General features: G+C 40.3%; 1 protein-coding gene and 1 pseudogene across 1 annotated transcript in view; one reads left to right on the top strand and one right to left on the bottom strand.

Annotated features, from left to right (window-relative positions):
- Positions 1 to 2,854, bottom strand: part of slc27a2a (solute carrier family 27 member 2a) — a 7,094-nt gene extending 4,240 nt beyond the window's left edge. Inside the window, exons 1-3 of the mRNA XM_052581894.1 lie at positions 1,744 to 2,854; positions 282 to 491; positions 48 to 206 (exon numbers count right to left, since the gene is read on the bottom strand). Of these exons, the coding sequence (XP_052437854.1) occupies positions 48 to 206; positions 282 to 491; positions 1,744 to 2,215 (841 nt within the window). The 5' untranslated portion in view covers positions 2,216 to 2,854. The remainder of the gene's footprint in view (positions 1 to 47; positions 207 to 281; positions 492 to 1,743) is intronic.
- Positions 2,855 to 11,718: 8,864 nt separating this feature from the next.
- LOC127977791 (glycine amidinotransferase, mitochondrial-like) lies at positions 11,719 to 20,650 on the top strand (annotated as a pseudogene).
- Positions 20,651 to 23,757: the final 3,107 nt, after the last annotated feature.

Below are 23,757 nucleotides of genomic sequence, written 5' to 3'. Positions count from 1 at the left end.
TATTGGTGTTTGTTCGGGGGTGTGTATTGGGGTGTGTGGTGCCGTACCCCGCTCTATGGCTCCGGTGAGGCCGGCGAGGAAGCCTGCGCTGTGGTACAGGGGCAGATAGATGTAGAGGATGTCTGTGGAGCTCACACCTGTAATGCGCTGCAGGGACGACATCAGCCAGAGTCTGTGGTGGCTGATCACTGCTGCTTTAGGAAGACCTGCAGCACACAGATACACCTGAGCGAGAGCGACCCTGCACCCGCCTCACACACCGAGAGAGAGCGCAGACTCACCTGTGGTGCCGGAGGTGTAGATGTAGAGGGCGGGGCTCCGGATGCTGATGTCACGCCTCAGGCTGAGGGGCGGAGCCTCTTCTGACGCGCACCGCACCGCAGCCGACAGATTGACGATGCCATCCGTCTCGCAGCTGCCGAACAGCAGGAGCACAGACGTGCCACGCATGTGCAGAGACGGCAGAACCTCAGCCACCGCCGGAGCCAGATCTGCACAAACACAGAACAACACTCTAGAGGTACTTCAGTCACTAAAACAGCAGCAGCCAGTCAGTTCATCTGTGTCTCATGAATTTAGTGGATTAGTCTAAACCTGCACAGGCATTTCCATCCGACCTAACCCTTACACAGTTTTGGGGACAGTTACTGTAAAAGTAGTGCATCGCAATATTGTGTTACTCCCTGAAAAATCACTTACTGCATTACTTCTTCTCATCTGGGCTGGGCTTGGTTGTTTGTTCTTAATAATAAAAAAGTTATATTTCTAGCCAATGTAAAAGTACAACAATCTTCAGCAATAAAGAAAAATTATGTTTATCTAAAGTCATTTTGCTTACTAGTATGGTTGAATTGGATCATTGAAGGCCAGCAGCAAACGCATTGGTTAATAAAATGGGATTAAATACATTAAGGATATTTATGTTAATTAACATTGAATTATTGCAGGTTTGCATTATATTTTGAATTTGCATTTAACTGTTTTTATTCCTTTTGAGGAACACTGAACCTGTTTTTGTGCAGTGAGGTGATAAACACGTTCATGTTTAGTCCAGAACTACAGTAAGATCATGTTCACACACACACTGCACTGACTCCTGATTACTGTCACTATGGCAACACCAGAGCTGTCACTCAACACATGGAGACAAAGTAACTCTTGTTATTTCCTGAAAAAGTAACTCCGATATTTCCTGATCATTTAAAAAGTAATGTTACTTTACTAGTTACTTGAAAAAAAAACAATCTGATTACGTGACTGGCGTTACTTGTATTACCCCCAAACACATGAACACTCAACTATATGAACTGATTTACACCCGTGTTGCTTTAAAATAACTACCATTATTTTAGATTCATTCATACTATTTAAACAATTACATTTTTGGGAAATTAAAAAATTCTATTTAGCATTTTTTTAAAGGAGAAACTCTGTCCTTCATCCCATTGTGATGCACACATGCATTTATACAGACATTTACAATCAGAAGCCTCCCAAATTTGAGCAAGAATTGCATTTGGATAGATAGATAGATAGATAGATAGATAGATAGATAGATAGATAGATAGATAGATAGATAGATAGATAGATAGATAGATTGATGGATGGTTGTATGATGTATGATGGATGGATGTTCTGGTGGTGTTCAGTGCTGTCTGGAGTCAGAGCTGATTGATCAATTGATTGATTGATTGATTGATTGATTGATTGGTTGGTGATCGATCGATCAGGTTCTGTGTTCACCTGCATCAGTGATGAGGGCCGTGGCGCAGCAGCAGTCGCAGCAGTGCAGCAGAGATCGACTCCTGAGGTTCGTGTTCAGCAGCGCGACAGTGCAGCCCAGTTTGGCGAGCGCGAGCCACGTGCACACGTACTGAGGCGCGTTCCCGTGAAAAAGCGACACGGTCTGACCCGGGTGCACGAGCGCGCGTTCCCGCAAAGCGTTCGCGACTCTGTTACTGATCCGGTCCACGTCCCGGTAAGAGAACACCTGGCCCTCGAACACGAGGAAGGGCTTCTGCGGGTGACTCCGCGTGATGTCCGTGAACCGGTCCAGAATCGTGTAGCACGGCGATCTGCGGCCGAACCGATTCACCCGCCACCCGACCTCAACCGTTCTGAGTACGAACATGAAATCCTGAGTAAAGTACGGGAAACGAACGTACAGAAAAAGTAAGCAAGAAACGGCCAACCCGAGGAGAACCGAATAAATCATGTTGATGGAGAAGCGGGTTTGGGGTGTGATGGCGCGCTCCAGGTGACCCGGAATCCGTGGCTTTCAGACCGCAGTAAAGATAGCGGTTTGATATTCAGATTTCGTTTTGCTCTAAATACTCAGTGCGCTGTCATAGACATGCAAATAATACCAACCCGTCGTGATTTGTGAATTCAGGTGACGCTGTCCTTTGGGACGAAATCTGCGACTCTTCAAACACTGGACGCGCAGATCAGGTCTATATCAGGTCCGTCGGTACATGACCATTTCTGAACATCTGTTCGACCTCCAAACTAGGTCCACTATATCTTGACGTTCAACATTTGACCTTTGAACTGGGTAATTTTTTGGACGTAATTTGGACCGAAGTTGGACGTCCAAAAATAACATGAAAAGACGTGACTCCGACGGTGCCCTGCGCAGTGGGTTAACTGTGTAATGCCGTAGCTCCAAAAGTTGGACACTTAGAGGAGTGACACCGGAGTGATCTTCAGCTTGATCTGAGTGTTTCCACTGCAGCTCTGGTCTGTTAACCCCTTCGTGAGTCCGCCAGTGTAAGGAATGTGGAAGAAAAGCGTTCTTCATGTTTAACGTCTATTACCAATAAACACACAGACTGCTGGAATAAAAGAACATTGTTTTAGATTGAGCTCGATTTGTGAAAACTTTCACAACAGCTTTTTATCGCGTGGCCGTGTTTCTCTTTGCTCTGCCCCCCGTTTAATATCTAATATTATCATACAGCTGCTGTTACAATCAATAACGGTTTCCTATTCATTATGTAAATGAACTTTATATATATATGACAATAAAGTTAAGGTTGTTGTGCCTTTGCTTGAGTACTTGGCTTCAATATTCTGATTTGCCAAAGTTTCACAGTTTATCTTTTGTCAGTTAACCCTTTACCCCTGCTCTAAGAGGAGTAAAGTTCAGAAATTTAGTCTAAGAAGAAGAAGAAAAAGCTTAAGTTGCAGATCACTTTCTCAGGCCAACCTAAAGACATTTGTTTGGACAAGCAAACTTTGCATTTCAGGGTCAGATCAGGTCAGGGTCGCTTGTAAACTCTTATCATTGACCACAGAGTCAATCAATCAGGTGAGAGCCCCTAACTCTGTAAGAGCAATCATTAAACAGACAGAAGACGGTGTTCTGAAGCTGATATCTAGTGTGCATGATCTCATATTTCAGTCATCACTCTATGGCTGTTAGGTTTTGACATATTTTAGTTTTACATACATATTTACATGCGTTGGATTCCCAGAGCTGTTGCATCATTTCCAGAGCTTTCTGAACGAGGAGTTGTGTCAAAACAAGCGTCGCTATCAGCGCTTCGAGTGACTCCTGATAAATCACCCCCAGTGACCTCAAAATACACGCCAAGTTTCACTCAGCAAATAATTGTGACATCCCGCTCCCGCCAGATGTCTGTATGAGTGTAAAGATGTATTTACAGAGTCCTGACTCCCAGCATGCACTGCAGGAGAACGGTCTGAGAACGGGCCAAACTTCTCAAGGTCACAGCAGTATGAAGGAGGGAGAAGACGAGTGCCGATAACGTCCTGCTGCTGCGATTTCTTTATGTAAACTGGATTCAGAAGAGAGGTGAATTAGATCTTGAGTATCAAACAGGTTTATGGTCTTGATAGTCACTGTCTCAAATGAGGGACAGTCACACATCTGAGTCTCGGTCCAGTGTGTTCGAGGGAAACCCGTCAGCTGTATCTCGTGTATTTACTGGAAACCCTACTGTACAAACACTGTAATGTGGCACTGGTACAGTCCAATATTTCAGGAAAATGAATACTAGATCATCCGGGTTCATCGAGTGACCTACTTCTTGAGTGTTTGCGGTTTGATCAGTGGGTAAATACTGCACTTCTGTACTCTGCCTTTACTAATATGTTTATATTCAGTATTATTATTGATTTAACTGCACTGACACTATCAGATGAGAACAACCTTGATCTGAATTAAGCTAAACGAGGTCTTCTGTAGAGCTGCTTAAACACAGGGTTTCATGACTCTTTAAAATGGCTAATTAACTAATTTTTAGTCAAAGATGCGTATGAACTCTGCTCGAGTTCTGGAGGACTGAAGCTCATTCATGAAGTCCAGAGTTCAGCTCAATACACACCTCGACTCAGGACTGTTGATCTCTTCTGGAACGACTCATTCATACCCAACCCACATAGCAAAACACACAATTTAGAGATTGTTTTATAAATGCACTTTTATGTCTTCATGGTTTTCAATGTGGAATTTCTAGTTTTTCCTTCTCTCTGACTGTCAGTCGATTCCATTGATCTGTTGTCTTGTGTGATCTTGTCTTTCTCTCATTGATACCTTTTGTGACAAACTTTGTTCTTTATATGATTGGCCTACTCTTCAGTTTCTCAGCCTCATGTGCTCTCTGCTTGTCCTGGTTTTCTCACAGTCGGATTTGACTAAGCTTTGTTAAGTAAAACAGTATTCTTTCACATACAGTATGACATATTCGAAACGGTTCAGTTAGTTTATTTAATTCCTGTACCTGTACTCAAATGGTTCAGGTCATACTTACAAGGGAGAGGCTATTTTGTGAGTCTAGGAGAGCATAAGTCTAAGTGGACGTCCATGACATGCGGAGTCCCACAAGGCTCAATTCTAGCACCGCTCTTGTTTAGCCTGTATATGCTCCCACTAAGTCAAATAATGAGAAAGAACCAAATTGCCTATGACAGCTATGCTGATGATACCCAGATTTACCTAGCCTTATCTCCAAATGACTTCAGTTAAACAAGGAAAAAACTAAAGTCATTGCATTTGGAAACAAAGATGAAGTTCTCAAGGTGAATGCATACCTTGACTCTAGGGGTCAAACAACTAAAAATCAAGTCAGGAATCTTGGTGTGATTCTGGAGACAGACCTTAGTTTCAGTAGTCATGTCAAAGCAGTAACTAAATCAGCATACTATCATTTAAAAAACATTGCAAGAATTAGATGTTTTGTTTCCAGTCAAGACTTCGAGAAACTTGTGATGTCCGAACTGATTGCTCTGTATTTTACATATTCACTGTATTTTATGTCAAATCATTTTACATTTTTAAATGTTTTAAATTCATTTTAAATAAGTATTTTTAAAAAATAATTTCCAAAGTTTTACAATTCTTTGTTTTGTTTTTGTGATTATTTTTTTCATGAGTATTTTACTTTCTTTTATGTAAAGCACTTTGAATTACCATTGTGTATGAAATGTGCTATATAAATAAACTCGTGCGATGGAGATGTATTGCAGAAGATTTAAAATGGCTGCTCTAGCTTTAAGACTAAAAGTAAATAAAATCAAGACTTGGACAACTTTAAAGCTGAAGCATTTAGGTTTTTAGGTCTTATTCTGAATAACCATAGCTAATTTTGTGTCAAACTAAAAACACCAGCTATGTTTCCATCCACCTATTTTTATGTGCATTTTGGGATTTCGCATAAAAAACACCGGATGGAAACGCCAAGATGTGCATAAATTCTAAAAATGTGCATTAAAAACGTATGTGCTCAACTGTAGCATAAGTTTCTTCTCCGGCAAGAAAACACGAAACTGCAAAGAAGACACTTTTTGTATTATTATTATTGCTTAATGTACATAACAAGAAGACACTTCCATTGAGCTAACACAGAGTTTACATTAAAGAAGAAGAAGAAAATAAATAAATAAACACAAGGAGCAAGAAAACAAAGATGTAGTTGATGTAGACATTACAAGGAAAAAGACACTAAAGTAATAAAAATTTTGACAAAAGCATAACTTTTCAGATTTCCTATTATGTTTTTTTTAAGCTTTTGAAAATTTGGAATTTTGGAAATGGAATTATCTCCATTTTTACTGACAGCCAGCTAAGTACAGTATATTAAACCAAAATGTAGAAGTAGCCTTCTGGTGATCAAGTGTTCTTTCTTCTTTCAAGTTGTTGCTTGAAAAATTGCAAAATTGCTCTAAATAAATGATTGATTCTTTTTGTTAAAGACTTTGTCTAGTCTTTCAGAGTGCGAACCATCTACAGTCTCTTCTACATTTTACTGGTTTTCACGAACCTGGACTTACAACTAGCTTTCATCTGAGCGCAACAATATTCCCTTGTCTTCTTTCAAGTTGTTAAAAGAAGGACAGAAACCACAAGGAATGAAATAGTTTTGTATAAACTGAGGAAATCCTAAACATAATTTAGTGATGCGTGTCCTTGACCTTTGGAGCAGCTGGGTATGTCATATAATGGGTAAAAGATTTGTCCTTTACTAAGGTTTCAACATCTCCCAGAAAATAACACTGATTAAGCACTTAGTAAATACGTTTGTTATTACTCTTACTGTCTAAAAGGTCAACATTACATATCTTCAAAGAGGCGAGGGAAACTACAGCTCTAGATAAAAGATCAGAGAAAACGCTTTGGATTACTCTTAACAATCCGGTGGGTATAGTATTGCACACCTTATTATAACCTTTAGTTGTAATTCTAACTCTGTATTTGTTTATGATAAGATAGGAAACAGCCATTATCATCTAATAAATCACTAATAAAAAACAATGCCTTTGCAATACCAATCACTTTTAAACAGAGATTTATATTAATAATCACAGCCCTATTGTTCCAAAGAGTGGAGTTGTGCGGTGTTGTCAAATTATTCTGACTAAATAATATTAATAAAACCTCCGTTCATATCTTTGTTTCCCACAAGCAAAGGCGATATATAAATATCACTCTGTCATTTATCAGATGCAGGAATAAAAATGAAAGAGAACACAGTGATCTATAATCCAGTAATATAAGTTAAAATAAGTAATATCTTAAGTATATTTTGATGCTTATAGTCTTGCATTTAATTTTACTCAAAGGGAGAGTTCACAAAAATCAAGAACTTCATAACAATGTAGTTATCACTGAGTAATCATTTGCTCATTTTCATGTCTTTCCAAATCTGGATGATTTTCTTTCTTCTGTGGAACATAAAAGTTATTCTAAGACGTTCCTATTATTCAATACTTTTTCCATGTGCCTCAAAGATATGATTTTTGGCTTCCTTATGATAAGCACAATGGCTCATTTCTCTGAATTTTACAAAAACTCATTTCATGACACATGGTCCAATCGTGGAAATTGGGATAGGGTAGGGTCAGGGTATCAGGTTTGGCTCATCAGAAAGCTATACATCAGTTCTATGCAGTGACACCACGAGTTCTCAGTCCCAAAGACCAATCCAGACTTTCACCAGCGATGGATGCAAGAGCAAACATCTTTCATTACATGGAGTTTATCAGAGCAAGAGGCATGTGTGAGGATAACACTGACTCTGGCATTGTACAGAGACATATACTGCCATCAAGATGGTTATTAGACCAAGACAACACCAGCTCTCATTCTGCATGTGCTACAGTAGCTTGGTTTCGTAGAGACAGAGTGAATGTGCTCCATCAGTCCAGATCTGTCTCCTATACTGAACATGTATGACCCATCATGGAAAGGACTTCCAGGCAATGATGACCACAGACTGATGAGCAGCTGAAGTCTTGTGTAAACCCAGATTGGGCAAAAATGTTGCTTGCAAAACTTTAATGATTAGTATCCTCGACTTACAAACAATCATACACTGTAATTCAAAGTTGATGTGACACAGTGTTAAACGTGTCTCTGTCCCAATTATTTGGTCAGTGAATACATTGAAAATCTTTTCTCTGCACTTTTGTCAGTCAAATAAAGAGGAAATAGAATTAAGATTTTATTATAAGATCTGGATTTTATTGCATTTTAACAAACTTCTGATGATTTGGGGTTGTATTTAATCCTTTCTAGATGTTTTATGTCTTATCGAGGTCTATAAAAGTTAAAAATGTAATGATAAATATACATTTTAAAGATTTCTATGTACTCTAATTATATAAAACTATACTGTCAGTGCACCACAGTTCTTCAAATGAAGCACTAGATCATCACTCGTTTCTTTCAATTCATAAGGATGAAAACTTCTCCAAAAATATTAGGCTTAAAATCCCATCTCTCAACATTAATATCACAGTCTTCATATTTCAGTTAAAATGTCTGGTGCCAAATGTTATAAATTAATAAACCTAAGCATGTTTGCTCAGAATGACTTTGTTCTCGATGCCATTCAATGTTGAAAGTTGAATGTCTAATGAATATCTAATATAAATACAACTTTATTTCTGTTAAAATGACTTTTATGTCGAGATCACAAGGAAACAAGAAAGAAAAGTAATTAATGCAGAAATCATGCTGTCAGTGTTTCTGTTCTTCTGGTAGCATTCAATCAAACTGAACATTAATGTGCTGTACTTCACTTCAACCCTAACTTCACAGCTCAACAGAAGTTATCAGACATAAAACAGACTTTATTATGCAGTAAATCTTATACACTATTGCCACCTTTTGGGAAATAACTAAATAAAAGTAATAACCTGTTACAAATGCATCTACTGTAATGAAAATTTAACATTTCTCGTAAGCAACATACATTGAGATGAAGTTTACATCATATTTGCTGTATCTTTTTAATTAAAGCAAATTAATCTATCTCTCGTTTTAATCTAAACAATTACAACATCTTAAAGGCGTAGGCTAAGTAAATAACTATTTCTAAACTTCATAGCATAATTTCTTTAATGACGAGATAAAACATATCACAATACAACACTTTAAGAAACTTTGTTGCAAAATGCACTTCCTGCACAATCATCGTACAGTTAGCAAAAAGCACACATACGTGACAGTCTTAACTGTTGAGTAAATTCTAACTGAAAGTATCTCATTCCTGCCTTTTAAGGCTTTTCAGGTTTTGTGGCAGACGTTTGCAGTCTCAAAGCTCTGATATCATTTGCGAGAGATTGCACATCCAAATTAAAGATAACCAGCTCAATCATTTCATTCAGCATTCTCATATTTTTATGTTTTCGCATAAGTTGAATTGTTCTTCTAATCTCCTGCTGTTCCATCAGTTGACATTCTGACATCAGTGACTTTGTTAAACACATTTTTATTGTGAATATATCAAGAGGAGATTCAAGATCAATGGCTCTCTAACTTCCATGTTCATACTCTTTCACCAAATAATGTTTTATTTTCCATAATAAAAATTCTAATAAAGGATCTAAACAAAAAAATAGTGTTCAAGGGTGTCCGATGCCTTGAAGAAGTCTAGAAATAGAAGGAAGCTTGTCTGGGGAATTAAATAGAATCAAGATCTAGTCTAATATGACTGAATAGACCCTTCCTAACCCTATTCGCAAAAACATGAAATCATTACATAAACGAGTTATTGGTTTCCAATTGTCTCAAAATAATTGATCTTTGTCTGACTGTGGAACTGTTTAAACATGCTTCATTGATGGCTATAATTCTGCTTTATCTATACATTCCTTTAATGCTTTGAAAACTAAGATTCTTATTTCGGGCCAGAAATGTTTATATATTTCCACCCTGATGCCATCATTACCTGGAGACTTTCCATTAGACAGCTGTTTAATAGCAGGGTCTAATTCTGAAATCTCAGTCTCAGCTTCCATCAGATTTCTAAAATCAGAGTCTATAATAGAAATTGTTTCTTTTGAAAGTGAAAAGAAGACATCACAATCACTTTCTGTAAATTTAGATTTATATCAATCATTATAGAAGGAATAAATGTAGTCATCAATAAGTGTTTTCTTCACTTATACAATTATAAATGCTAAGTTTATTAATAGTTTTTACAGCTTATGTTATTCTGAATTAGAGAAAAACTTTCTTTTTTGGGCTTTGACAATAGGCTACTGTTATTTGTTTAGAGTCCTGCACCACAGCTCTGGCTCGACCAATGGCGTGAGTCGGGGGCGTGGCTAAGGGTTCGTTCGCTCATTGGCTGACGCGGATTTCGGAAAGGTGTATTTGTGCAGATCCTTCCCTTCGCGCAGAAATTACACGCTCAGCCTTTGCACAATTTATAATTTCTTTGCAAAAACTTAATTGCACACTGTTGCTCATAAGCTCTTTACTGCTAATCACCTCTGACAGTCACAGTACATAAACTGCTTTTTACTATCTATATTTTCCTCTTGGCCAGCATTTAAGATCACTTGTTTTAAATAAGCATTTTACGCAGATAACACAGAGATGCACCTGAATTATGAAACTAGTGATAACATGACTGTTAGTTTTCTTTCTTACACAACTTTTGTCTGTAAGTAGCATTAAGACTGATAAAGGTGTTAATATTATTGGAGTCTTGTAAATGTAAGTTTGAAACGAGCTGAACATCAGAATTATGTTTTTCTTCACCTCAGAGATATGACTCTGTATGTTATCCTCTTCTCTGTCTGGAAAGCTGGTCAATATTCTTGTGTTTTTCTCTCATTGACATGCAGTGATGCTCTTCTACTGAGCTCTCTAAAACAAATGCACAACAAACACATGTCGACAAGAGCAAAAATCTCTGATCATGTATAGCCCACAGTCAGTGAGTCGGTTTATATAGAGGACAGAGCTTTACCCGAATCTAATCTAAAACCATTTAACTCTTTTAATTGTTTTAAAGTTGATCGTTTAAATTGATGCATTTTCATTCGTTCCTTTACTGATCTTTACTTAATTTATTTGTCTTCCTTGAGGACGGCTCCGTGTGAAAGTCAATATTATTATTATTATTATTATTATTATTATTATTATTATTATTATTATTATTATTATTATTATTATTATTATTATTATCCAGCAGCTGGCAGTAATTACAGTAGTGAATGCACGGAGTGGCGTTGCGTCTTTTAAATGCAGCTCAGACTCGTTGCCCTTATGAAAATTAACCATTGTTCTATTGTAGTAAAAGTGTAGTAACCATAGTTTTTTTTTTTTTTTTTGGCGTATTGATTACCATTTCTATAACCATTGAGTTTTACTACAAATACCACAACTTGGGGAAGTCGTGGCCTAATGGTTAGAGGGTTGGACTCCCAATCGAAGGGTTGTGAGTTCTAGTCTCGGGCCGGCAGGAATTGTGGGTGGGGGGAGTGCATGAACAGTTCTCTCTCCACCTTCAATACCACGACTTAGGTGCCCTTGAGCAAGGCATCGAACCCCCAACTGCTCCCCGGGCGCCGCAGCATAAATGGCTGCCCACTGCTCCGGGTGTGTGCTCACAGTGTGTGTGTGTGTGTTCACTGCTCTGTGTGTGTGCATTTCGGATGGGTTAAATGCAGAGCACAAATTCTGAGTATGGGTCACCATACTTGGCTGAATGTCACTTCACTTTCACTTCACTTTCACTATGTTAAACTATGGGTAGTCTAGCAAAACCACGGTTAATATGTGGTAAGCATATCGTTTAACCATATAGTTTTTTTGGTTTTATTTGTAGTAAATCATGGTTATTTATCGTAAGGGTGGGATAAGAATGTGCTGCTGTCAGAGTTTCTTCTTCTGCTGCAGTTTATCTTCAAGAATTCCGCTCCGCGAGCCTTGCCACCTGCGCGCGCACTATAAAAGCGCGTGCCCGCTGCGCCTCAGATCAGAACTGCTGCTGCTGCCTGAGAGCTTCAGTCCCGAACCAGAACCAGATCCAGAACCAGAACCAGATCCAGAGCAACATGCTGCGTGTGCGGTGTCTGAGAGGAGGGAGCCGAGGAGCAGAAGCTGCTCATCTGATCGGAGCTATGGTGAATATCTTTAGAGAGTAAAGCACTGTGTGTGTGAGTGTGTGATGAGAGTCTTTATGCATTTACAGAAACTCACACCTACCATCATAATTATTAAAGATAATTATTTATTCATTTTAAAAATTTATTTTTAGTGTTAAACTCTTCAATGGATTCTGAGACTGATCGTTTTATTTGTCTGTCTTTTGATTTACTGTCTTGATGTTCATGTCGGAGTTGGAGATCGTGTGTTATGAATGAGTGACAGCACAGCACAGCTGTCACTACATGTACTTACTGTATGGTTAGGGTTAGGATTAGGGTTTGCATGTTATCATTTACATTTACCTTTAATCACTTAGCAGACGCTTTTATCCAAAGCAACTTACAAATGAGAGCAAAATTAATAATTGATTGCTATTATAGTAGTAAGTACATGTAACAAGGCACCTTAAAATAGTGTTCCCAACATTTTTTATGTTTTGTCTAATGATTATAGTAAGTGTAAATAAGTTAAAAATAAATTGTTTTACAAAAAAGTACTGTTTCAAAACTAAAACTTTCACGTTTACTTTTCTAGCAACTTCTGAATTAAAATAGTTTCACCTTTTTTCGTTAAAGAACGTGAAGAAATAAAGAACTTGCTTTGACTAATTTAGTCACTTATGGCCTTGTTTGGTGGTGATTTGTGAGTTTGGTTTGTGTTGCGCAGGTGAGTCGTGTGGTGTCGGGATGGGTGTCACACGGGTTCCGCAGCACCTCAAGTTCCACCGCCGCGCTCCCGCTCACAGCAGACGAGCCGGTAACCGAGCACACGGCCGAGGACTGCCCCGTGTGCGCACACAACGAGTGGGACCCGCTCGAGGAGGTGATCGTCGGGAGAGCCGAGAACGCCTGCGTCCCCCCGTTCACTGTGGAGGTCAAGGTACAGAACACTCTCTCTCTCACACACATACACACACACATTAAGAAAAGTAATCAAATGTAACAAGTAACATCACTTAAATTATTGAAATTTCAAATTATTTAAATTATTGAAACACTACTTCTTAGATTTTAAATAGAGTAACTTGTAATCTGTAACAAATGTAAAAATGTTTACATTTCCAAAGAAACCTTCCCAACACTGGTTATCATTATAATTCTCTGTAACGAGGAGGCTGAAGCAGTATTAGAATCCATTTGCAGAAGTTTATTAGGGAAAGATTTTATAGAGAGAGTTGTTAAACCAGGCAGACAGTCAGTACAGTAATGGCAGTCCGATCTTTCAACATGCACAAAGGGAATCCAAAAAGGGGGGAAGTCGTGGCCTAATGGTTAGAGGGTTGGACTCCCAATCGAAGGGTTGTGAGTTCTAGTCTCGGGCAGGACGGAATTGTGGGTGGGGGGAGTGCATGTACAGTTCTCTCTCCACCTTCAATACCATGACTTAGGTGCCCTTTCCGTGTGTGTGTGTGTGTGTGTGTGTGTGTGTGTGTGTGTGTGTGTGTGTGTGTGTGTGTGTGTGTGTGTGTGTGTGTGTGTGTGTGTGTGTGTGTGTGTGTGTGTGTGCATTTCGGATGGGTTAAATGCAGTGCGCAAATTCTGACTATGGGTCGCCATACTTGGCTGAATGTCACTTTCACTTTCACTTTCACTTTCAAAAGGCAGAGACGAGTAGGCAGGCGAATAGGTCAAACACAGGCAGAACAGGCAGAATCATACACAAACAGGCAGTCTGAATAAATCACTAGGAAAAGGCAGGTAAACTGGCAATACTTCGCAATGTGTGGTCATGGTGCTGGTCGATTGGTTCTGGCTCAGTGAAAGTCCTCCGTGTGAGAGGGATCCAGAATCTCGCTGGCGGCTTCCCATGACCTCTCCTCAGGTCCATAGTCCTCCCAGTCCACCAAGTATTGGAGCTGACCCCCTCTCCTTCTAGAGTCCAGTAGTTCATTAACCTTTTAGGCTGGTGCTCCATCAACGTCCAGCGGCGGTGGCGGTTACTGAGTCTCATGATGGGGTCAGCATCTGGGCGGACCGGTTTAAGCAGTGAAACATGGAAAGATGGAGAGATACAGTAGTTAGCAGGAAGCTCTAATTGGAATGTGACCTAATTTATTCTTCGTAGAATCTTGAAAGGAACAACATAACTTGGGCTGAGCTTCCTGCTTGGTGGCTGCAACTTGAGGTTGTTGTGGAGAGCCAGACCTGCTGTCCTGGTTGAAGGGAGGGTGTCGCTTCTTGGCCTGGAGTTCCTGTACTCGTACAGTTCATTGAAGGTGTACATGGGCATTGTCCCACACCCTCTCCCTACGCCGAATACACTCGTCCACCGCAGGGAATGATGATGGTTCGCCCTACCACGGGAACATAGAGGTTTGATATCCAAGGATGCCCTGGAAAGGAGTTAGACCTGTTAATGAGTGAGTCAGTGAATTCTGTGCATATTCTGCCCAAGGGAGGAATTCTGACCATCGATGCTGTTTTTTGCTGCAATAAGATCGTAGGTATCTGCCTAGTTCTTGATTTAACCGTTCCACTTGTTCGTTTGCTTGTGGGTGGTAACCTGATGTGAGGCTGACATTAATATCAAGTTTGGTGTATATTCTGTTGCAGCTGGTGACGTGGAGGGCTAAATGAATCCAGAACTTAAGGCCTCCTCAATAAAACCCTCCATGGCTTGGGTTTCAGTTCAGGATAGAGGGTAAACACAACTTTTGGGAGGCATGGCATTGGGGAGTAGATCAATATTAAAGTCCCCAGGGACGATGAGGTGGTAGTTGGGTTGCCTTGGTTTTACTAAAGACCTGTTCCAGGTTGTCATAATATGGGGGAATAGTAACTGCCTTGGTATTTGTGGGACTTTCAAGTTCAAGTTCAAGTCTGCTTTATTGTCAATTTCCACATGTACAGTACATACATACAGAGAATCGAAACTGCGTTACTCTCAGACCCCGGTGCACACAGATAACATTAACATTAAAGCCTAAAAAAAATAACTAGATCAAATATAAAATGTAGATACAATTATACAATAAGGGAATTATAAAAAAAGACATATAATAAAAATAAAAGTTAAAAATAAAGTTAAATAAAGCAGCGCAAGGTAAATGACAGATATAGTGCAAATCAATGAAGTGAACAACAGTGCAGTTAAAAGATTTTTTAGTGCAAAAAAATCATTTATTAAAAATATCTTAAGTCTGATTAAAGTGACAAGTGACAAGTGACCAAGAGCAGTTATTTAACTGACTGATGAGGCAGTTCCATGCCGAATGAGGTAGTGAGCGGTGAGTGAGCAGACCAATGCTGCACAAGTGACTCGTGCATGTCATCATATAATTAGTGGGGGGGGGGGGGGTTCATAGTTCAGTGGTGCCTGGGGAAGAAGAGGGGAGGGGGGGCAGGTTCGGGATGGAGTTCAGCTTCCTGACAGCCTGGTGGATGAAGCTGTCCTTCAGTCTGCTGGTCCTGGCCTGGAGACTCCGCAGTCTCCTCCCTGATGGCAGCAGGCTGAAGAAGCTGTGTGAGGGGTGGGTGGGGTCACCTGTGATGCAGAGGGCTTTGCAGGTGAGACGTGTTCCATAAATGTCCTGGAGGGAGGGGAGAGAGACACCAATGATGTTCTCAGCTGCTCTCACTATGCGTTGCAGAGTCTTTCGGCAGGACATGTTGCAGGCACCATACCACACAGTGATGCAGCTCGTCAGGATGCTCTCGATGGTGCCTCTGTAGAAGGTGTACATGATGGGGGCCGGGGCTCTGGCTCTCCTCAGTTTGCGGAGGAAGTAGAGACGCTGTTGTGATTTCTTGGCCAGTGCTGCGGTGTTTACAGTCCAGGAGAGGTCCTCTGTGATGTGCACACCGTGATGTGTTCAATGCTGGTCGTGTAATATTGGTGGGGAACTGAAGAGAAATAGTCACTCTCACAGAAGGCAGACCACTTGGTCAACTCACCCTGACGCCAGGAAATTACAGGGTCTATATGGAAAGTCATGGAAATCCTAGAATGATTTAGTGCTCGGGAGAGTCGATGACAGAGAGAGTGATATGGATTCCTGGTGAAATAAGCCAACTTGAAGGGTTGGTGTCTTGGTCTGTATAAATATTCCATTGCCAATTTAAGTGTCGTTGATGGCTTTTATCTTGAGAGGTGGATTGCAAGGTTGAGTGGGTATGTCATATTTCTTAATGATATATTTATGGATGAGGTTTAATGCTGCTCCAGAGTAAATCAGTGCAGTTAACGAGAGGGACATGTCTTCGGTCTGCAAGGTAAGGGGCAGTTTGAAAGACTGGTTACTGGGTAAATTGAAATGTTCCATGTTTACCGCCATGGAGTTTGGAGCCTTGTGTGGGTATATCTGACAGCGAATCACTGGTTTACCACAGTTAAAACATACATTTATTTGATGTTGCCTGGTTCTTTGAGCCAGTCCTCCAACAAAAAACAACCATATAGCCCGTTTGTGCAAGCATCTTATTACGACCTATATTTGCGTTTTATACATTTTATGAGCACGTGCGTTCCCATGATCGCATGATTACACATAGTCATATAATGCAATACTCTACCAACTGAGCTACATGAAACCCGAATTATAGGTCAAATAAATGAGTACAAAACATGAATATGAAAATGTCCTGTTGCCGATAGGTTGTATTTCAAGGATTTGGACAAACAACCTATACATAGAGTTTGGACAATCCCACTTGTATTGATTCCTCAACTGACTTGGCGGTAGACGAGGCAATGGCTTGGGAAATACTTGAAGTAACAGGGGAATTCTCTCTTAAATTTTTCCTTCGTGGGGCTTATCTCTTTAGATGATCAATCTTGATAAACTTTCTCCTTTACATACCAGATCTGCCTGTAGGTCAATGATGAGGCTTTTCTTACAGACAGAGTCGTTAAACCAGGCAGAGAGTCAGTACCGTAATGGCAGTCCGATCTTACAACATGGACAAGGGGAATCTGAAAGGCAGAGACGAGTAGGAAGGCCAATAGGTCAAACACAAACATCAGTCCAATCAGGCAGTAGATCCAATGGGGCAATCCAAGAAGCAAGAACATGAAAACAGGCAGAATCATACACAATCAGGGAGTCTGAATAAATCACTAGGATAACGCTTGATAATGCAGGTAAACTGTCAATACTTCGCAATGTGTGAACACGCTGACTCGTGTTAAATAGTCGCAAACAGAACGTGATTGTAGAAGCAGAGAAGCGATGGACAGTCAGTACTCAGGCGATGGCTCCCTCTGCTGGTATACCGTTACATTATCATAAGACTAGTGTGCATTATAAACCATGCAACGAGCAGAAGTCCTTTCCATCACATCAGAGAACTGCTAACTTTACCCCAACCCTACAGCAACCCTGTAACCCTAACCCTAACCCTAATCTGTGTGTGCAGGCCAACACCTATGAGAAATACTGGCCCTTCTACCAGCAGCACGGGGGACACACATTCCCCAAGGACCACTTGAAGAAAGCAGTCGCTGAAATCGAGGAAATGTGCAATATACTCCAGCATGAGGGAGTCACAGTGAGACGACCGGAACCCATCGACTGGTCAGTGGAGTATAAAACCCCGGACTTCACCTCCACCGGTGAGAGCTGACCGCACACACACACACACACACACACACACACACACACACACACACACACACACTCATACACACTCACACACTCACACACACACACACACACACACTCATACATACACACACACTCATACACACACACTCACACACACACACACACTCATACACACACACTCACACACACACACACACACACACACACACACACACACACACACACACACTGATATCAGCAGCTGTTTTCTGCTCAGGCATGTATGCAGCGATGCCGAGAGATATCCTGATCGTGGTGGGGAACGAGATCATCGAGGCCCCGATGGCCTGGAGGGCCCGGTTCTTCGAGTACCGTGCGTATCGGCCCCTCATCAAGGAGTACTTCAGACGAGGAGCCAAGTGGACCACTGCACCCAAACCCACCATGAGTGACCAGCTGTACGATCAGGTGTGAACAGAGACGGGTGTAAACAGATGCATGTTACACCACTACTGCAGCACTCACAGTGTGTGTGTGTGTGTGTGTGTGCAGGAGTACCCCATCCGCACCGTGGAGGACAGACATAAGCTGGCTGCTCAGAGGAAAGTTTGTCACCACTGAGTTCGAGCCGTGTTTCGACGCTGCAGACTTCATCAGAGCTGGCACTGATATCTTTGTACAGAGGAGTCAGGTGAGTACACATCCGCTCTCATTCCTCTCTAATGCTCCAGCTTGTGTTGAGAACTCTTCCAGCTCCTCACATTTTCACTGACAGGTTACAAACTACATGGGCATCGAGTGGATGAGACGTCACCTCGCCCCAACCTACAAGATCCACATACTCTCCTTCAAAGACCCAAACCCCATGCACATCGATGCCACCTTTAACATCATCGGCCCGGGGCTGGTGCTGTCCAATCCGGATCGGCCCTGCAGGCAGGTCAGTGCTATGCTGCCCCCTAGTGTTGATCTGTAGCACTGCAGAGACACACACTCACCTGATGGTGACTCTCTCCTGCAGATCGAGATGTTTAAGAAGGCCGGCTGGACTGTGGTGACTCCTCCAACTCCTCTTGTTCCAGACAGTGAGTACAGCAAGTTCTGACACGGGAGGTTTGATGGGAGTCACATCAGAGCACCCAAACCTTATTTTGTGAACAATTCATCTGTGCATGTTTCATAAAAAAAAAAAAAAAAAAAAATTATGTTGTTTAATTAAAGTGTCATAGCTGGAGATCTACTCCGGTTAGCAAATTGAAAAATAAAATGCAGTTAATGATGTTTCATTTCCACTCAATCTCAAGACCGCCAAGATTAAAATGAAAAAGGCAAATACAGTTTTTACAAAAGCTTTTTATTAGTTTGTTTGAGCTTCTTTCACACATTTTCAGAACTTTACACAAATCCAAGAATTACACACAAAATGAAGCATTGCATTCAAAATATCACAAACATATCTTAATAATATTAATAATATTAATTCCTGTTAGATGTGTGTGATACAGAGAGAACTGTGTTGTGTTCTGCAAAAGAAGTGTTTTATGAAACTAAAAAACTAAGTGAAAGTCTGATGATTAGTGTCTGGTTTTGTAGATCTGGTGTGTGCTTCTGCTGTTTGAGTGACAGCTTTCACAAACTGAGACACAAGTGAAGATTGTGTGTGTAAGCAGATGAAAAACTGTAACGCTCACACAATAACAGCGTACAGAAACAGATCTGAAAGTGAAAGTGAAAAGTGAAAGTGAAGTGACATTCAGCCAAGTATGGTGACCCATACTCAGAATTTGTGCTCTGCATTTAACCCATCCGAAATGCACACACACAGAGCAGTGAACACACACACACACTGTGAGCACACACCCGGAGCAGTGGGCAGCCATTTATGCTGCGGCGCCCGGGGAGCAGTTGGGGGTTCGATGCCTTGCTCAAGGGCACCTAAGTCGTGGTATTGAAGGTGGAGAGAGAACTGTATATGCACTCCCCCCACCCACAATTCCGTCCGGCCCGAGACTAGAACCCACAACCCTTCGATTGGGAGTCCAACCCTCTAACCATTAGGCCACGACTTCCCACTGAGCCTAAGATTAACAACTTGACTCTTGATGCCAACATCTTACAGATATATTACAGTTTTAAACATTTAAACTACAACAAGGAAGGGGTTTGAAATAAAATAAATAATCATAAATGAGACATGTTGCATGTCACCTGATGGCTCTCTGTCAACTCTAATAAATGTGTATTTCATGTTGCATTGATGATGAATGTCCATGTGTGATGCATCTGTGAAATATTCGGCTTAATGTGAGTATTCTTCATGTTGTCAGATCATCCGCTGTGGATGTCGTCCAAGTGGCTCTCGATGAACGTGCTGATGCTGGATGAGAAGCGTGTGCTGGTGGATGCTAATGAGACGAGCACCCAGAAGATGTTTGAAAGTCTCGGTGAGAGCAGTGTTTGTTGTGATGAAACCATCATCGGCTCTGATGCCATTCCTTCAGCTGCTCTTGTTTGTGTTGCTCCCGCAGGAATCAAGAGCATTAAAGTCAGCATCCGGCACGCTAACTCTCTGGGAGGAGGCTTTCACTGCTGGACGACGGACGTGCGCCGGCGCGGGACGCTCCAGTCCTACTTCCTCTAGTCAAGAGAGACACGCAGTTCTTATTGAGCTCAGAATTCACCATGGTCATACGCCGCAGACGAACGGCATGAATAGAAACCTCAGTGATCTCAATAACAACTGCATTTCTGGCCGGCTGTTGTAGTCTGACTCCAGTGAAGCAGGCAGAGCCCCCCCACGCCACCACCACCACAGAAGAAGAGTTTTTACTCCTATTTACACAGCGTATTTAGATTTGTAATGACTTCTTATTCAATGCATTTTAATTATATATCTCTTTTTTTTTTTACCCTACATGTGATGTGCCAAGTGTTGATTTGTAAACTCAGGTATTTCTGTAGCTATATTTCAGCTATTTTGTAAGAATTTCATACAAATTTGAACATCTATATGGATATAATTTCCCTTCACGAAAGTGTTTTCTAGCATCTTCCTCTGATGTGGATCTCAAGAGCAGGAGTCAGGACGCTGTGCGCTGCGTTCACACCACGTTTGGCTGATTATTCGCTCTGCTCTTGGGCTGTGTTTCTCTAGTTAAACTTGTTGAGTGTGATTGCATGTCAGGTCAAACCAATCAAATAAAGATACACTTGGAAATCAGCGTGACTGAGTTAGTTTTGCATTCATGATCAAAAGAGCTAACCCAGTGGTAAAGAAGTGACCACAACACTTCTCCTGAGGAGATAACTTGCAGGTTTCTTACTATTGCACATATTCATAATCCTCTCTATGTATTTTCAACACTTTTTTAAGGCTGAAAAGTGCGCTGGAGTCATGTGTTATTGAGCTGCAAGCCTGATTCATTCACATGTGTGTTAATCATTGACCATCTTCACCAAACCATACATAATAATACAGATCATATGATTTTATTGCATCTCCAGCCCTGAATCAAATTTGAATTAATCTTCATTTGCTCTCAGAAAGAAAACAAAAAAAAAACCTGTGAGATGTTAAGCACTTTTCTCTAACATAAAAACACTGTGCTGAAGGTGCGTTCATTTTTACATTTACATTTAATCATTTTGCAGACGATTTTATCCAAAGCGACCCACAAATGAGAACAACAGAAGCAGTCAGGTCAACAAGAGAACAACAACAGAATACAAGTGCCATGACACGTCTCCGTTAGTCTAGTACAGAACACAGAGACAGGTTTTTTTTTATTTTTTAATAAGAATATGAAAGAAAAGAAAAGATAAGTGCTATCATTAGTTGGTTAAGTGCTGGCAAACCACTTTTTTGTCTTTAGATGTTTCTTGAAGATGACTCACTGAGATCTGGAGGTCATTCCAGCAGCTGGACACAGTCCAGGAGAAGGTCAGTGAGAGTGATTGTGAACTTCTTTGGGATGGCACCACAAGGAGTCGTTCAGTTGAAGAACACAAACTTCTGCAGGACACATAGGATTGAACCAGTGAGTTTAGGTGTGTTGGTGCCGTGCCAGTGGTCGTCCTGTAGACAAGCATCAGTACCTTGAATGTGATGCGAGCGGCTACCGTCGGGTCATCAGGCTGGAATGAGAAGTAGAGTTGGGTGTCATCAGCGTAGCGGTGATTAGTAAAGCCATGCTTCTGAATGACACATCCTAACAACGAAAAGAATTCAAATATCATTACATTTTCATCTGCCATTTGCCTCGCGCCGCTTTATTTCACTTTATTTTTAATTTTATTAGATGTCTTTTTTTACATTCCCTTATTGTATAGTTGTATCTACATTTCATATTTGATCTAGATTTTTAGGCTTTAATGTCAATGTTATCTGTGTGCACCGGGGTCTGAGAGTAACTGTGTGTATGTACTGCACATGTAGAAGAACTGACAATAAAGCAGACTTGACTTGACTTGAATACGCACATCTGACAAACCGCAGTAACGTCCTGCATGTGTGGTTTGGCAAAGCATCAAGATAATTCATCATATGTCAGTGTTGTCCACATACACCTATTATTCATGAAACACAAGCAGAATGAGTTTCTGTTAGAGAAAAACACGAAACTATTATGTAACCTGTCATGTTTATTTGAATGCAACAATTTATGCAAAAATGGAATAAAGTAGCCTATAACTGATTTGTTCTTGTATTTTATGAATAAGGAAACTTTCATAGTTGAAGCTGTGAGAACAAACTTTAATGCCACAAACCTTTGTCTAGTCTGTCTATCATTCCCATCGATCGGTTGTCCAACATAGTTCTGTAGTCCTATATCACTTTACTTGCATCCATAAGCCCTGTCCATTGCAAGTACTGCTAAAATGATTTACTGAAATGTTGAAAAATAAGCAGCTAATAAAATACAACGAAGAATATTATAGACTGCTTTTCCCACTTAACTCTTGTTTAGAGCATCAAAAATCCATCTTTGGATTGTGAGTCCGACTCTCTAACCTTTAGGCCAGAACTTTCCCTTCATCCCCTCATGTTTTTTTAACGGTGTTATTGAATGAAACCATATAATTATTAATTAACCAATCATTTTTGCCTCATTGTTTTTATATAATGCATTTTAAGTGATTTGATTGGATATTGTTGCTTAGGTTTGTTTTTATAACCAAAAAAGGAATATGATCTTAATACTTCTTTGTAAATTATTATTTTGAAGTTATGAAACCATGGTTAATTTGTGGTTACCGTGGATACAATAACCATGATTTTTGGTTTTATTCATGTTAGGAAAATGGAAACTCAGAGAGAATATTAGTTTCGTTGTTGGTGGTGATATTATTACCGACATTAAAACACATTATTAACATCAACAGCCAAAAGAGTTTCACAGGATTATGAATGTACATGAAAGCATGGCTCCATAGTTGCATAATTTTATGAGCTGTATATTATTTATGCCACAATGCATATTACTGTTATAGTTTTTAACCATTGATATATAGCTGATAACTTTGTCTAGTGCCCTTATGAATGTTTTTAGCATAATTTCGTTCTGCAACCTACTTGTTCTTACATTGTCACATTGATAACCACCCAATGCAGCTGGTGATGAGAAAGTCACATGATGAACCGAAGCCCATCACAAGCTGCTTTTTAAATAATATCATCTATAGAAGGTTCACAGTGTGATCCATACAAGCACTAAACACCATCATGGTAACACACATGAAACTGAAATAATGCAATAAACATTCATTTAACAACATTAGGTGTAACACACAACCCTAATATACAAAACTGATTAAAAAAAAAACAACTAAAAAGAAACAATTATTTCAACCAAAATTTGAAATGTACCGCAGGGAATTCTGGGAATGTCAGTTTACAGTTCTTCACTGTAAATTATACTATCTTTTTCACTTTCAAAAATGGCATAATTCTGTAAAATTAGATGTCCAATACTGTTTTTTTAACAACAGCTAAGCAGTCCCTCTAGAGTAGATTATTTTTGATAACAAGCAAAATATGTTTGCTGCGTAAATCAGACTTTCTGAAAATGCTCATTAATTCTCTGCTAGCAGGAGAAACAGGTTTCCTCAGTAACTGCTGTGCACAAGCGGCGCTGAGCTCACAAACGCTGCTTTATCAGGCATATTACATGCAAGATGAAATGAAAATTACAGCGAAAATTGAATAGACTAATTAAAGATAGCCTTCCTTCAGGAATACAGTCATATAAAACACTTTTGGCTTGTTTTGATTTTTAAACGTGCTGTATTTGTTCATGTTTATTCAACGAAGCCTTTTGGAAAATGTATC

The sequence above is a fragment of the Carassius gibelio genome, chromosome B18 (genome assembly GCF_023724105.1).
Source record: "Carassius gibelio isolate Cgi1373 ecotype wild population from Czech Republic chromosome B18, carGib1.2-hapl.c, whole genome shotgun sequence".
NCBI lineage: Eukaryota > Metazoa > Chordata > Actinopteri > Cypriniformes > Cyprinidae > Carassius > Carassius gibelio.
Note: the sequence above shows the minus strand (reverse complement) of the source record. Positions and strands in the feature narration are given on the sequence as shown.